We start from the raw sequence: 16,431 nt of genomic DNA, 5'->3' as shown, positions 1-16,431 counted from the left end.
GGTCCTCATATTCTAGTTGCAATGTCATCGATTTTACACTTATTCAAGTGAACGAGACTCTATCAGTTTACACCAATCTGTGACTCGATTCTCGAAGATTACATTGGCTTAGGTACGCAGTGAGAACACATACCACAGCAGCCAAGGCAGCCCAGTGACGGTATTCAGGTCAGAGTCGTTCTCTCCCTTAGCACACTGCATATTTATCTCCAACAGTCGGTCTTCTCACAAATTCATGCAATTTGTACCATCGGTGGCTTTGAATAATGGTTTCGGCTCCTCCGCCCGCTCCCCTGGACGCATGCGCATGACGATACAGCGAGCGGAACAACCGTCCGTGTACCCAGAATAGCGATAAGCCTTGCCAAATATATAAAAATAGGAAAGAGAGGGAGCCTAGAAATGCGAACAAATAGCTGATTGCCGTCCGAAGTAACTTAGAGAGCGGCGGAGGTGAAGCGAGCGCGATGTGACTCTATCGCAAGACTGCTCTGACACGTCTGCCAAATCGCGAGACAAACCTCAGAAAGCATTTAGGTAGGTAGTAATCCTTTTTTATTACCCAAATCAATACATATTTTCCCCCTTCCTCCGTGCCGCTGGAGTCGCTGAAGTTGGGTGCGCTTCGTGGTTCCGTTGATGAGCGCTATCGTTTGAAAATTTGTTGCCGTATCTGGAAACGCAGGGACAAGAAATGCCTGATAACTTGTCTATTCTCTACCGCCGCCAAACTTTTTTCCTTTCTTCCCTTCTTTTGTCGAATTCTCTCTCCCAACCAAAAAGACCTTTCCACCACACAGGAGCGTGGGATTTCATCATATCCCCATAGTTTCCTCTTGCTCGCTAAACATCGAACGCTTTTCGTTGAGGCCTTATGAAATCCCCTCCCCCGCCACTTCTCCTTTTGTGAGCAACCTTGTTCGCGTCTCTATCGCGTTGGTAGGCCCAGAACGCATGGAAGCCGTTGGTGTTCTGTCACCCTTCTCAATTGGAACTTTTCACCTTCCTTCGTTCCACTCAAGCCGTGTTCCTTTCAAGCGGTGCCTTTTCTTCTCGCCTAGTTTTTATTCTTGCCATTAATTTTCCCTTTGACGCGGCCGCTGCCCCTGCCTTTCCTACCCGCGAAGTCATCATCGGATTTTACCGCTTTTGCGTCCGGAGGGTTCTTGTGCATCTATTCGCGCATTAGTTGGTAGGAACTATCAAGGATGCTGCCAGTTGGTGGCATCTATTTCAGTTTTGGCGTGTAGCCATCTCTCACCATGTCGCGCTCCTCAGCAGGTTTTGCGGACTTCTTCCCTACAGCTCCGTCAGTAATCCAGCAAAAACGCTTCAAGGCCACTCGAGAGCGACACCGGTCAAAAGCCCAACCGGAGAAGGAGCATCATAGTGAAGAGTCCACAGACTCCTCCGGATCCAAAGCGCCTGAAAATTTAGCGAACGGCGATATCTCCTTGGGGTCAACACCAGGAACCGGCCTCACAAAATCGCGCGCGGAGGTCACAGGAGATGGATCGGCGAGTCCTGGAGAAACGAGTACTCCAGCTGTTAATTCATCCGGAACTGGTACAGGCTATTCAAATGAAACACGCTTGGATACACTCACTCCCCTTACAAATGCAGAGTCGTCCCCACATAACAAACTTAGCCCTTCCCAGACGAAGATAGCTGATGGGGTCATCGAAGAAAATAACCCTAATCTAAAGTCTGGTGAATCTAAGTCTGCCATGACGCCGCTACATACCCCTCCAACGCCACAATCTCAAAGTCGAACCGTCAAGGGTTGCAAGCTGGTCTATGACCCCGACACCGAAAAGCGATCTTCATCGAAAGAGAAGCGGAAGAAACCTTGCTACGTGGATATTATCGCGAACGATCAAGATGAACCACCACTCGACCCCCGCTTGAGTATATCGAATTATTCGCGTGGTGCTGGCTGCAGGCAAAAAAAGAAATATCGGCCAGCACCCTATGCGTTAAGACCTTGGCCCTACGATGCAGCAACCACAGTGGGACCCGGCCCCCCCGTGCAAATCGTCATCACCGGTTTCGACCCTTTGACTCCTCTTGCCCCGATCAATGCGCTCTTCTCCAGCTTCGGCGAAATAGCAGAGATAAACAATCGCACCGATCCGATCACCGGTAGGTTCCTTGGAATTTGTTCGGTCAAGTACAAGGATAGCGAGGCATTCCACAGAGGTGGCCCCGTATCTGCAGCAAGCGCTGCCAGGCGTGCTTTCTATGAATGCAAGAAGGAGCAACGTATTGGTAACCATCGCATCAGGGTTGAGTTGGACCGTGATGGTGTGATTTCAGGGAAACTTGTATCAAGGGCCATCGAGTCTCAAAGAATGGGGTCCAAAAACGCTTTACCAGTCGCAGAAGAACCGAAACCAGATGTCCAGTCAAAAAAGAACGAGCCCCCACCGACAGCCCCCAAAGGTCCCTCGGGAAGATCTTCGATGCGCCCGGTCACCACGATTCCTGACGGACCAAGAGCAAGCTTCTTCAAACCTACGATACCTTCATTAGTCGAGGAAACCTCCGTATTGACCCAGATGAAGCGAGATCCTTATATCTTCATCGCACATTGTTACGTTCCTGTCCTTAGCACGACTGTGCCACATTTGAAAAAGCGGCTCAAGTTGTTTAACTGGAAAGATATTCGATGCGACAAGACCGGTTATTATATCATATTTGAAAACTCTAGACGCGGTGAAGAGGAGACGGACCGATGCTACAAATTATGCCATATGAAGCCTTTGTTCACGTATATCATGAACATGGAGAGTCAGCCCTACGGCAATCCCCTATACGAGCGCAGTCCAAGCCCCGAGCGATTGAAACAAGAGCGGAGGGAAAGAGCCGAGATAGAACGACTGAAAAGAGAGGCAGACCTGGACGTCGAGGAAGAGAAAAAGCAGCGGGCGTTGGATTTGGATCCATGCAGGGAAGTACTGGCCATCATACTCAGGGATTTGAAAGATAAACTTCTCGAGGATGTGAAGTCACGCATCGCTGCACCGGCCCTGTATGACTATCTAGACCCAGAACGACATGCGGAGAGAAGAAAGAAGCTGGGAATCGCTGACCCAGAAGGAATTAAGCGGCCAATGTTTCGGATTGACATGGATAGCCGAGATGGCACGCCCGACTCAAATATGAAGCTGTCCAATGGCCGCCATCCATTTGGTGCATCTAGTCTCAATATTCTCGCGCTTCCGCGGATCAGAAAGTCCCACCACCTCGATCGTACAGATGCTGTCTTCTTAGATGAGAGACGCAAACAGCCCTTGCGAAGGAAAGAAGTCCGACCTCTTTATCACCGCTTACAGCAATTACATGATGTTGAAGATTCGGATGATGAGCAACGCACTCTCTTTGCCAGAGACACGGACGATCAGGACAGTCGTCCTCCAAGTCGAATGAGCTCAGCAACAATAGAGTCAGAAGAAGAAGAAGATGAATCCTCATCTGAAATATTGGAGAGTTCAACAGAACAGCCAGCGGATGAGAGTGAACTTGAAACTCGAGAGTTGAAGTCCGATAACCGCGAGATTTCTCCTTCGTCCCGTAAGAGAAAAAGAGTCAGTGACAATCTCAATCAAAGAAAGAGACATAAAGAAGACGGCAGCTTGTCTGCTATGGACGAAGATGATGAACAGGCTACTGGATTGCCACTCTCTGTGGAAGCACTCGACAAGGATCGCGTTAGCGAAAGGATTCCTGATTTATCTGAAGACTTACCGCCTCGGGATGGCATGCAGCCAACAGGCGAGGATGAAGACGCAAAATCTGTACTCGTTGGGGAGCTCCATACTGAAGAGGACCATGACGACCTGAAACACCCACACATCGATACGGTCGATGATGGGACGAGAGCGGAGATCGAGTGGAGAGTCTCCAGCGATGAGCCCAGGCCAATTGTCGAAGACGACGATTCTATCATCATGGATCTTGACGGCTGGCAAAATTTCGTAAAAGATGATGAGGATCTCCAATTCCTTCGTGAAATCCTGACTGAGCAACCGAGGTCTAAAGTTGGTAACTTATCTGCTTGGGCATGGAGACAGAAAGAAATCAAGGCGCTTAATTTCCCTGGAGATATTGGACCTGCACGCGAATTGGCCAGCATTCATGGCTACTATGTCCCGAATATCACAGGCGCTGCCCGCACTGAGGGAAGGAAAAGGATTCTTGAGTCGGAAAAATCCAAATATTTACCGCACCGAATCAAAGTCCAGAAAGCCCGCGAAGAACGCGAGGCAAAGGCCAAAAGCGATCCGCATAGTGTTGCCGCTGAGGCGGCTCGCATTGCTGCGGCAAAGACAATTTCCAAATCAACTTCCAGATCGACAAGAGTCAATAACCGCAGGCTCATTGCGGATATTAATGCGCAAAAGCAAGCTCTTCCAACACAAAGTGGTGATAGCGATGCACTCAGATTCAACCAATTGAAGAAACGAAAGAAGCCCGTCCGCTTCGCGCGATCAGCCATCCACAATTGGGGCCTCTATGCTGAGGTCAACATGTCCGCAAACGAGATGATCATTGAATACGTGGGAGAGAAGGTACGGCAACAAGTTGCCGACATGAGAGAAAGACAATACCTGAAGAGCGGCATCGGAAGTAGTTATCTCTTCCGCATTGACGAAAACACCGTCATCGATGCTACAAAGAGGGGGGGTATAGCTAGGTTCATTAACCACAGTTGTACGCCTAACTGCACGGCCAAGATTATCAAAGTTGACGGTAGTAAGCGTATTGTTATATATGCATTGAGGGACATCGAAAGAGGTATGCTTTCCTGTTACACAAACCCAACATGCTTTGCCATAAGCTAACCCCATTGCAGATGAGGAGCTCACCTACGACTACAAGTTCGAGAGGGAGTGGGACAGTGATGACCGAATTCCATGCCTTTGCGGCTCGACGGGTTGCAAGGGATTCTTGAACTAAGACTCATATTCATAGCAGTCTGCTCTAAAATACGTGGAGGAGTTATCCTTCCTTCCTCCCCATTTTTGTCCATCCCTTCTGTCTCCCAACGTTTCCTCCTCCTCGTGTTAATTTTTGTTTCACGGCCATTTACCCCCCGAGTAAGGCCGTCCATTTGCTTTGTGGAGTTCTAGGTGAAGGCGTGCATGTGTCGGTCGCAATTGGTTGCTGCCATCCCCATTTAAGGGTTATAATGTGTACAGGTTATTCCTGCATAACTTGTAACTGCCATGTATCATAGGAGATCACACTACAGTCATGTTCCAACCACACAGACATAATTGATCAAGTTTATAGACCATGCACTTTCAATATTAGGAATGCAACCATGCCAAACGTTTGAGCAACGGCCGACTGCTAGGGCAAGGCTTCCGCTTCACATTCCAATGCTTCGCAAACTCGTCCATTGTATTGCATTTGCCTGTCATCAAAAATGAGACCAAATTCGGGCTTCAACTCGGTGGGTATTTTGCGCATGCACACGAGGCGTCAAACTAAACAGTCCAGAGGGAAGAGAGAGAGAAAGAAAAATCAGCAAATCGCCTTCAGTTGAAGGGGGAGGGGAAGGGGGGTGGTTGCGTTCTCGGACCTAGGTGACTGGGGAGAAGGAAGTTTGCAATTCCTTCTTTAACCATATATTCATGACCACAATTTCCGCAAATTAGCTTTCCCTCTATAACTTGGGTCTCTAGAAGTAATCGGTGAAGATCTCTCAACAGCTGTTCATTGTTGAGTGCTTCGCCTTCGGGCTTGGTCTCCGGGATATTAGGGAAGTTGAGCTTTTCCCCCTCCCCCCCCAAAAGTCAGTAAAATCTCTTTTTTATACTGCTCGGCAAGGTCGATGATGATGATGATGATGATGATGACGGTAAAGACCACGGTGATGACGAACCTCATTGGCCATTTTATGAAGTCCTTCCCAATCAACCCGAGGGACAATATTACGGATGAATTCGGGCTGGAAATCGACATCTTGTTGCTCGAGTTCAACATCTTGGAAATGAAGAGGAAATGCAGCGGGTGATCCTTTGCAGGCTTTCACAGCACATGTCAAAAAGTTGACTGTGAGGAGCTTCATTTTTTTATTCGTCTCCCCTTCTTTTTTTTCTTGCAGTAATATCGATAAATTTCAAAAGATCACGGTGTGTTTAGTGCGTGGAAACAGTTCTGCGCGGGGGAGGATTAAGAATGTGAGATAAAAAAGTTTGTCAAGGGAGAGAGAGATTTCTTTCTTATCGATAACCCCACCCCTCAACGTGCTTTTCTGGATCTGTATACTTCCTTGTTGTTATTATTAAATGTCGAGAGACTTATGTATTAAATAATGAATATATAGATGAGATTAAAAGCCTGTTTAGATATCACACAATGGAGCCTTCCCCTTATGTGTTAGACAGCTAAGATTTATATTTCCTAGATTAGCATCTATGTTTTGCATAGCATAGTAATTTTGGACGATTAGGGACCCTGGTTACAATCCAGGCAAGGTTAAAAACAAGGTCTTTGACACGGGGGCGGACAAATACATATAACTTGTTCTTATATTTTGTTTTTTATTATAACATCAATAAGATCCCCATCGGCAATTTCATAGTCCGAGAAGCAAGACTGAGGATCCAATCGATCGCCATCAAATGAAAAATACACCTGTACCTCTTCACAAATGTTATTGGCATCACGAAACACTGTAACAGTCTCAAAAACCTGCTGATTCAGCGAGATACTAAGCGTTAAATCATCAAATTCCGGGCATTTCATGATAATCTGGACTAAATGAGAAGTCTCCGTTGTCTGGGGACATGTAAATGTTGTCGGCGATGAACCTGGCGTGGTACGGAATTCTTGCGATTGAAAATTAGTTATCAAATGTTCCTCCGTGACAGCTTCCATGTGGATTTGAATGTTATCCAGATTGCCGCCCAACTCACTGGGCGCTGCTAGATCTTGGCTGATAACACTTTGCGCATCAATTCCCAGACTCCTGCAGGTTGTCACGTCGAAGAGCCTTCTTCCCTTCCAGGTCAAAAAAATCGACGAATGAAGGTCTTTTGGAAGATTTTGGCGATTACACCATGCTAGGCGCACCCGTTTCAAAGATTGTGCCATTTTTCGATGAACAATTAGTGGCTTAGTATGCTTAATACTGGAGGTAATAAGGATCTGGACCACAGTATTATCGTAAGTAGAGTTCACATCACTATGAAGCATCGCAGACTCGACTTGAGTCATTGTTCCCAGCGAATCATGCATAATAGAAGTATCTTCTCTATTACTACTGATTGTGTCCAGGTGAGGCGGTGAAGGAGGGTTTGTTTCTGGACTCAGTGGCTGATGGCTTTGTGAACTCTGTATGGGACTCTTGTCTGGAGATATGGCATTATCGGGCATCAGGGTCGTCTGCATCAGGCGAACATCACCATCGGGACTTTCCTGCGAAGCGCCATCTGAAGGTTTCGTGGTTTCTAAAATATCCTCTTGGAATTTGCCTCCGCCAGAATTGTTATCAGAGTTCTCCTCGGCCCTACTCGTTAAACGAGCTTCATCTGAAATACGGCGACGCTTTTGTGGGCTGTTGGGAAAAGAACCCGCTAGCCTTGCCCGATCATTTTTGTTTGAAGCAATGATATCTTTGTAAGTTTGTCCAGCACGGCGGTAAAACGCTGGGTCTGTATCCTCATCTCCTCTGCTTGCCCAAGAAGGCTTATTAAAAAAGGTACGTTTGGGTTGATGCGAAGCAGACATCTGCAGTTGCAAGATTATCAACAAAAGTATTATCAAATTGAAAGGCAAAAAATTATCTTGAAAAAAAACGAAGTTGAGAATAAGCTAGACGCTAATTCCCATTAAGTGTAGTAGATAGTTACAGTCTCATATTCTGCATGTAAAGCCGAGAGACGTGTAGTAAATTTCTATGAGGAATAAAAGAAGCACAGTACTTCGGAAGTGCTGGCACGTGCTTTCTATTTCGAGACTAGCGCTGACTGCTCCCCTCAAGGATTATTTCCCCGCGGAGGTTGATTGAATTGAATTATACGGGACTAGTCAACCAATATCTATCTCACTGCCCTCACAATATCAAGGGAAACACGATAACAACAACATTCAAGGATGGAAAATGGTGCATTATCTGAAGGAAAGGACCCATCAACCTTTCTAGGTGAGATAATTGGAGCTTCGGTGACAGTAAAATTGAATTCGGGTGTTGTGTACAAGGGTTTGTTTCCCCCCAAATATTCTCTCCTATTTCGCCTTATCGATAGTTAGAAGAGGTACTAATTAACTACGATAGGCGAACTCCAGTCAGTAGATGGCTATATGAACATTGCTTTGGAGAAATCCCAAGAGTATGTAAATGGGCAGTCAACGCGCAGCTATGGTGATGCCTTCATCCGTGGGAATAATGGTACGTCCTCTTTCGTATTCAGGTAGAAAATGAAGCTAACTCCCCTTCCACTATATTTAGTTCTATACATTGCCGCAAATTGAGATACCCAAACTAGAAACTCAAAGACTTTGGTCAATGCGCCAAAGATTGATAGCAGCGTCCCATCTCTTGATCGCCCATCCCCTCACCCTTACAAAAGCTCAGATCATACCATCCCAGCGCAATTCATGGTACGCATCTCGTTTACAATGATGCTAAGGAAAGCAGAAGTTACAGAATGGTCATGGAAGGCATGATAATGAATGTTGCAATTACCTAAAAAGAGAGAGTTCGATCTATTTTAATTTGAAATGCCAAAATTTTGACGGACAATCTGGGAAATACTGACAAAGCAAAACTATTAGGTGCAAGCCATGTAGTTTCGGTGGTTTTTTTCTTGAACATTTGAAATTATTATTAGTATACCATTCCGTCGGATGGTCAAAATGGTACTAGGATTTGGGTATAATTTAGCAAGATATACCAGGAAGGAAAGTATGATGGAAAACATCAAACCCTACCTGGATATTCGAAACCCATAGGAATGCTCCATCTGACCGCAGGCAATTCACTTTAGAAGGCAGGAGAGGAGGAATGTTGATTAGTTAATTAATGATTCTCGTCTTAGTTAGTTAACAGGTGTACGAGGTAGTTAGTTAACTATAACATTAGTTAATCATAATACCTAGTTAACGACTAGGTAATCTACTTGACTAACTACCCCTATATTATGCGTCATCATCTTCATCTTCTTGCCACATAGTCACCTCCAGTCGTTATACCATCTTATCGACAGAGTCACTGTTAGAGAAAAGATTGGGTCATCAACCAAAATGGCGGCCCACTGGAACCGCAGTGGCGACTGCCCTTTTAATTAACATGACTATCCAAATGAGAGAGAAGCGTCCTCGGTTCAGTATGAGGACAACTGCCTGAAAACGATTCCTACACCCAGAAGGATAAGTTTAGCCTATAGGTAAGAGGTGTTTCTACTATCTAGCTGGGCCTCTAGGGTATGTGATTATATATGAAATAATTTCTTACCATCGCCCTCGTATATGCCAATGCTCCCAACAAACTGTGGCACACTATTCAAAGATTTGGAGACCCGGGTAACGGTTTGTCTTGACTTCATAGGCTCCGGGTTTTCTTTCTCTAACACAAGTCTAATAAGCTCAGAAGGGCTGACCTTTCCGGCATATCAAATCGGGAAACTATCTCAGTATCCGCAATCGGCCATAAATACCGTTAAACCCCCCCTACCCCCCCCCCCCCCAAAAAAAAAACAATTTTACCGCCGGTGGTTCTGCTATCATTGAGAATTAGAAATTGGGCTTGAGTTATCTAGTCACTTCCCCCACCTTTTTTTGGGGTTTTTTTCCAGAGTGACCTGCCTATCCATCTCTCGTGCATAGCATTCTGTTCAAGTTTCTCCATGGATTCCAGTGTCCCCAGTTCTGACGGTCATGCCGTCGATGCCCCAATTCCCAAGGATATCACAGAGACTTTCTCCGATTCCTCTAGTGCTGGTCCCGATCGGGAAAAATCATTACCCATCTTATCCTGTGATTCCTCGGCGTCCGGCTCCATAAGGGGCAACTTACATGGTGCTGAAGTCCATCAATTGAAGCAAAACCGCTCCGAAAATGCATTGGAGGGACAGAATTTTGGTCGAGGGCCATATTTTTCAACCCGATCCTCCAGTCGAGCGCCTAGGAGACTAAGTGGGAGCACTGCTGCAAGCTCCATCAGTGAGTATGAAACTGCCCCCACAACTATGGGGAAAATTGGCGTTTGTGCTTTGGATGTGAAAGCTAGGAGCAAACCTAGCCAGAATATTTTAACACGGCTACAAGCCAAGGGTGACTTCGAGGTCATTGTTTTCGGTGACAAAGTCATCCTTGATGAGGCGGTGGAGAATTGGCCTGTGTGTGATTTTCTCATCGCCTTCTTCTCTGACGGCTTTCCTTTGGATAAAGCTATCGCATACGCAAAACTTAGGAAGCCATTCTGTGTCAACGATTTGCCCATGCAGAAGGTTTTGTGGGACCGCCGTCTCTGTCTGCGAATCCTAGATCATATGAGCGTACCTACCCCCAAAAGATTAGAAGTCAACCGTGATGGCGGGCCTACCTTGGAGTCTCCAGAGCTTGCCCAGCATATATATAAGCTTACCGGAGTTAAACTTGAAGGCCCCGTCGACGGCACAGGAGGAGGCGCTTCCAAAACGAAGAGCGTGGCTATCTCGGAGGACGGAGATTCTCTTATTGTTGACGGCAAGGCTTTTAGAAAACCCTTCGTTGAAAAGCCGGTCAATGGAGAAGATCATAATATCCATATTTACTTCCCGAACGATCAACAATACGGGGGCGGCGGTAGGCGTCTTTTCCGGAAGGTTGGGAACAAGAGTTCTGAATACGACCCCAAGTTGGTAGTTCCACGATCAGTCACAGAAAAAGACACGAGCTACATATACGAACAGTTCCTGAGGGTCGATAATGCCGAGGACGTTAAGGCCTACACCGTTGGGCCAGATTTTTGTCACGCAGAAACGAGGAAGTCTCCGGTGGTTGACGGACTAGTCCGTCGCAATACGCACGGAAAAGAGCTAAGGTATATAACAAAACTGAGTAAAGAGGAGGCATCGATAGCATCCAGAATTTCTCACGGGTTTGGCCAGAGAATCTGCGGGTTTGATATGCTTCGAGTCGGCGAGAGAAGTTATGTAATTGATGTGAATGGCTGGAGCTTTGTCAAGGATAATAACGATTATTATGACAGGTGTGCCAGCATTCTGAGAGACACTTTCATCAATGAGAAGCGAAGACGCGAAGGCACCATAGAAACATCCGAGCCAATCTCGTCAGACTCTAACCATCCATGGAGACACTCGGTATCCCACAGGCACGCGTTAAAAACCTTGCTGAAGTCACCTAGCTCGTCAAAGCTATACAGTAGTCAAAGCGTCCCTAAAACACCTGAACCCAGTTCTTCCGAATCTTTCTTGGCCGGGCTCACGACACCTAACCGCGAAAGCATGGAGCAGGAAAGCAGCCAGAAGAGCACAGATACAAAAGAACCATCAGGATCTTCTTCCGTCCAAAGTATTCAGCAACCCTCTGCGTCCACGGAAATACCAGGCGAAGGAATCCCTCCTCCTCCTCCTCCTCCTCCTCCAGCCTCAAAGCATTCCTGGAAGCTGAAGGGTATGGTAGCCGTTATCCGGCACGCTGACCGAACTCCAAAACAAAAGTTCAAGTTCACTTTTCACAGTCAGCCCTTTATTGACTTATTGAAGGGGCACCAGGAAGAGGTTGTCATCAAGGGAGAGTCGGCCTTACGCAGTGTCTCAGAAGCGGTTGGTGTCGCAATGGCGCAAGAACTTGAAGACATGGATAAACTCAAATTACTCCTTACATCTTTAGAGAAGAAGGGCGGGTGGCCTGGAACAAAAGTTCAGATAAAGCCAATGTTCCGCAAACGGAAAGTTGAAGAATCTTCGGACAAGTCATCGTGTTTGGCCACTCCTCTAGGTGATGGGGCTGAGAAAGACCCCATTTCGCCCTCCCTAAATGATTCATCTCAAGAGAATGAGAGCCTGAGTAGGCCCCAGACTAGAAGCGATTCTATATCTGGTGCCACTTTCTCAAGGTTTTCTGCTGTTGAAAATGATCTCATACTAGATAAACTTCAACTTGTGATAAAATGGGGAGGCGAACCAACCCACGCAGCGCGCTATCAATCTCAAGAACTCGGTCTTAATATGCGAGATGATTTAAAGCTCATGAACAAGGAAGCACTGAATAATGTTCGAATCTTTACCAGTTCAGAGCGGAGAGTGAGTACCAGTGGTAAGTTCATAAAAAGATCTCCTCCTACAGCTGGTTGTTTATCACTAATCGATTATGCCAGCTCAAATATGGGCCTGTTCTTTTCTTGATCAGAAAGAGCTTCCGGATGATTTTATTCAAGTCAGAAAAGACCTTCTGGACGACTCGAACGCTGCGAAGGATGTTATGGACAAAGTAAAGAAGAAGCTCAAATTGCTCCTGCGTGAGGGGTCTGCACCTTCTCAATTTACATGGCCTAAAGAAAATATTCCCGAACCATCGGTCGTCTTATCGACTGTTGTTGAATTGATGAAGTTTCACCGAGATGTTATGAGACACAATTTCCAAAAGCTCGACGGCTCCTTGCAAGGCTCATCAAGTAGCGCCCAAGCTTCGGAAAGTTCTACAGTCCAACGCCCTTCGTTTCTGCCGAATGAAAACCCAGCTTTGGCTTCCATTCAAGGACGGTGGTGTACTGGCGAGGATCCTTTGCTTTTCAAGGAAAGATGGGAAAAGCTTTTTGCCGAGTTTTGTGATACGGAAAAAGTTGACCCAAGCAAACTATCGGAACTCTATGATAGCATGAAATTCGACGCTCTTCATAACCGACAATTCCTCGAGTGGGTATTTATGCCACCAGACAGTGATGAGGGTGAAGATGAGGATGTAGGCGACAGCTTGAGAAGGGCTTCCCGCAAAGATTCTATCACTGAGACGAAGCCCCATGAAGGTTACCAAAAGGGCGACGAAACCCCCGAAAATCAGACTTTGGTTCAACGCTTTGGACTCAAACGACGAATGCATACTTTCGAATCAATTCCACATCTGAGGGCCCTCGATGCCTCTTATGATCATTATTTCAAGCTCTACCCTGGCTCCAGTTCAACGAAGACCAAGTTGGACTCTAGGCTTTCCAAGCTGAGGGAGCTATATAAGCTTGCAAAGGTTCTATTCGATTACATAACTCCTCAAGAATACGGCATCACCGACACTGAGAAGCTAGAAATTGGTCTTTTAACATCATTGCCACTCCTGCAGGATATAGTTAGAGATCTGGAGGAGGTTCAGGCGTCTTCAGATGCGAAGTCTGTGTTCTACTTTACAAAAGAGTCGCACATATATACTCTTTTGAACTGTATCCTAGAGGGCGGGATCCAGACAAAGATAGCAAGGTCGGCTATTCCGGAGCTAGATTACCTCTCCCAGATTTGCTTCGAGCTTTACGAGGCCAAGGATTGCGAATCTTCGACAAATTCTTACTCGATCCGAATCTCGATTAGTCCAGGCTGTCATGCGTTTGAACCCCTCGATGTGCAGCTTGACTCAAGGCATGCAATCGGATGCGCACCAAGGCGCAGCTTGACTGCCCATCAGGACTGGAAAGAGGTCATCGAAACACTAAAAGCAAAATTCACCACGTGAGTCCTATATTTTTTGTCCTTTTGAGAAAGGACCTCGGAATTTCCTTATGTGTTGCTAATTAATACCTAGGGTTAAACTTCCAAAAACATTTACTGCTGTGAATCTAAGTGATAAAATTGTCTCTAGATCCTAGTAGGTATTCTTTGCTCATGTACTTTTATTACATCACATTAGAAAGGGTCCTTGGTATGTGTATGGTTTGCATGTTATTAGTAGAGTAAGTATTTGAATGGATAAAATAGTATAAGACCTGTCTGTAACTATACTAGTTTATCAGAGACTTTATTTATATATGCATATAAATATAAGTAATAGGGTCATTAAAAAGCATTAGGAGGAATATGTGAACTAATATAATACTGTATCAGCTAGAAAGCTCCGTCTTGACACCTTTTTAGCTCAGTGGTAAAGTTCGACAGAATATAACTAACTATTCAGGTAAATAGGAGAGAGAAAGGCCCTCTAGTAACTTGAGTAAAACCATATCATATATATTGATGGTCGTCGTCAAATTTGATGACTGAAATAGACTTCAATTTAGAGGTCAAAACTATGGAAAGAAGATGCTTGAAGGAAATATGAAGGTCTGGGGCAAAATAATGGCCTAAATACTCTATATCACGTGTTACTAAGCCTTTACTTGGTGGTAATAGTGATAGTTACTGAATGTAGTATCCTAATGTACCCCCTATAGTAACATGAATACTTAATTTATTATATATAAAGTTATTTAAATTCTATACTCTCTCTATAATAATACTTTAATTTTTAATCTTTATTTATAGGGGACTGTTAATGCCACACCCTATATTGATCCAACCACATCCCTTCCCGATCCTGCCACACCCCCTAACCTGATAATACCACACCTATTTATTATATGATTTTTTTTCTTACTATATATAGTTTAGCATTAGGACAATTTTATAGGGTATTACTATTATTATAACCGCCCCTTCTGACCTAGTCTCCAGGGTCACGCCTTGCGCGCCCCCAACAGCTCAATACTCAGGATAGCTTAATATATAATTCTTTAAAATTTTAACTATCTTACTTTAAATCTATTTTATTTAATTACTACTATATTAGAAGACTATTATAAAGTTAAAAAATAAATTAAGGATACTCTTAATATCTTATACTTTTAAAAAAAACTTAATATTCTTAAAACTATATAAGATTTTAATATATCAAGATACTACCTTATGTCACGGCAGGCAGGTGGGTAGTAGGTGTAGCTAATAGTAGAGTATATATTCAGGCTATCTATATATAGGTCCAATAGGTCAGGGTCAGGTTAGGATAAGGATGTAGCTTAAAGAGCTATATAATAGTCAGGATGTCATGGTGTAGCTGTGTACCAATCTGGTTAGATTCTGCCCTGACTGTCTACCTCTATTCCTGTATTTAAGCTATATCACTCCTAATCCTGTTATAGCTTTTTAAGTTATATCCTTATCCTGACCTAATCTCTATCTATTAGACCTATATATAAATAGCCTGAATATATACTCTATTATTAGCTATACTTATTACTAGCCTACCTACTATAATATTATATAGCTTTTATCCTAGGTATAGTTACTACTAATATATTAGAATAATCTAAACTATCCTTAATTATAGATTTAATTAAAGAATTTATAAGTTATATTATTAATAATCTTATTATTTAGATTATCTACCTTAAGTCCTATAATAACTATATTAATTTACTAGAAAAGGAGATCTATATTTTTTAAACTTAAGTTAATAAAGCTAGCTTAAAGCTAGTTAAGATAAAAAAATAGTATTATACTAGAAAAAAGAATTAGAAATTATTTAATAAAAATTAATTAAATTAAAATATATATTTATTATATTATAAATTATTACTATTTTTATTATACTTATTCTTATTATTATTCTTATTCTTATTAAATATACTCCTCTTATTAAAATTATAGTAACTAATATAATAGAAGTACTTATATTTATTTTTATTTATTCTTTTTTTAATACTTATCTTAATAAGAAACTCTCTAATTTATAAAAATTTAATAATACTTATTTTAATTTTTATTACTTTATATAATAAATTTATAGTAAGATAAATACTAATCTAGATTATTTTCTAGCTATTAAGATCTAACTAACCTATATAATAAGATATCTAACTAAAAAGGCTTATAAATTAATCTTATTTAAGATAAAATTTAATATCTTTTAATTTCTAGATTATTTTAATTTATTTAATTATCTAGAAATAATATTTAAAGATCCTAATTAAGTTTAAAATACTTAAAACTATCTCTATAATTAGAAATAAAGAAATTTAGATTTTAATACTTACTTTATAAAGTTTTAATACCTTACTTTAGAAAAGAAAATACTTAATAATTCTTTAATATTTTTCTTAATCTAAAATATTTTAATTAAATTTTAAAATATATTACTTTATAACCTTATCTTATTCTAAAATTTTTAAAAATATACTAACTATCTCTAGTTATTAAAAAATTATTATTATTAATATTAGCTATAAATATTTTATTTTTATTTAATATCTAGCTTCTATTATTCTAACTCTATAATATTAAAAAACTTTCCTAATTTTATTTTATTTAATTACTTAATTATATCTTTTATATCTAAAAAAAATTTAAATATTATAAATTTATTCTATATTTATTATATATTATATTTTTCTAAGAAAGAATAATATAAATATAAAAAATATTTTTATTATAAAAATAAAATATATTATATAAAGAATTA

The 16,431-nt window shown here is 42.5% G+C and overlaps 5 protein-coding genes across 5 annotated transcripts; 3 read left to right on the top strand and 2 right to left on the bottom strand.

The window, feature by feature from the left end:
- Positions 1 to 1,262: 1,262 nt before the first annotated feature.
- set1 (histone methyltransferase SET1) lies at positions 1,263 to 4,959 on the top strand (the record flags this gene model as incomplete). Its single annotated transcript, XM_040900865.1, has 2 exons — positions 1,263 to 4,797; positions 4,856 to 4,959. The coding sequence occupies 2 exons, from the start codon at positions 1,263 to 1,265 to the stop codon at positions 4,957 to 4,959; spliced, it is 3,639 nt and encodes a 1,212-aa protein (XP_040750599.1).
- Positions 4,960 to 5,543: 584 nt separating this feature from the next.
- On the bottom strand, positions 5,544 to 6,076 carry P175DRAFT_0533632 (RNA methylation protein TRM112; the record flags this gene model as incomplete). Its single annotated transcript, XM_040900076.1, has 2 exons — positions 5,544 to 5,786; positions 5,891 to 6,076. 2 exons carry the CDS (start codon positions 6,074 to 6,076, stop codon positions 5,544 to 5,546), a joined length of 429 nt encoding a protein of 142 aa, XP_040750598.1.
- A 433-nt stretch (positions 6,077 to 6,509) lies between these two features.
- P175DRAFT_0502727 (small ubiquitin-related modifier domain-containing protein) lies at positions 6,510 to 7,888 on the bottom strand. Its single transcript, XM_040897454.1, has one exon. The coding sequence runs from the start codon at positions 7,738 to 7,740 to the stop codon at positions 6,538 to 6,540; it is 1,203 nt and encodes a 400-aa protein (XP_040750597.1). The 5' UTR covers positions 7,741 to 7,888; the 3' UTR covers positions 6,510 to 6,537.
- A 218-nt stretch (positions 7,889 to 8,106) lies between these two features.
- Positions 8,107 to 8,484, top strand: P175DRAFT_0533630 (U4/U6-U5 snRNP complex subunit LSM6; the record flags this gene model as incomplete). Its single annotated transcript, XM_040900075.1, has 3 exons — positions 8,107 to 8,212; positions 8,288 to 8,401; positions 8,462 to 8,484. The coding sequence occupies 3 exons, from the start codon at positions 8,107 to 8,109 to the stop codon at positions 8,482 to 8,484; spliced, it is 243 nt and encodes an 80-aa protein (XP_040750596.1).
- A 1,227-nt stretch (positions 8,485 to 9,711) lies between these two features.
- P175DRAFT_0558769 (inositol polyphosphate kinase VIP1) lies at positions 9,712 to 13,995 on the top strand. The gene is made up of 3 exons (XM_040900864.1): positions 9,712 to 12,273; positions 12,335 to 13,670; positions 13,744 to 13,995. The coding sequence occupies exons 1-3, from the start codon at positions 9,858 to 9,860 to the stop codon at positions 13,805 to 13,807; spliced, it is 3,816 nt and encodes a 1,271-aa protein (XP_040750595.1). The 5' UTR covers positions 9,712 to 9,857; the 3' UTR covers positions 13,808 to 13,995.
- The last annotated feature ends 2,436 nt before the right edge of the window (positions 13,996 to 16,431 follow it).

Source organism: Aspergillus ochraceoroseus (assembly GCF_002846915.1).
Source record: "Aspergillus ochraceoroseus IBT 24754 chromosome Unknown P175scaffold_6, whole genome shotgun sequence".
Classification (NCBI taxonomy): Eukaryota; Fungi; Ascomycota; class Eurotiomycetes; order Eurotiales; family Aspergillaceae; genus Aspergillus; species Aspergillus ochraceoroseus.
The sequence above is the reverse complement of the archived record's forward strand: the minus strand, read 5'-3'. Positions and strand labels throughout refer to the sequence as shown.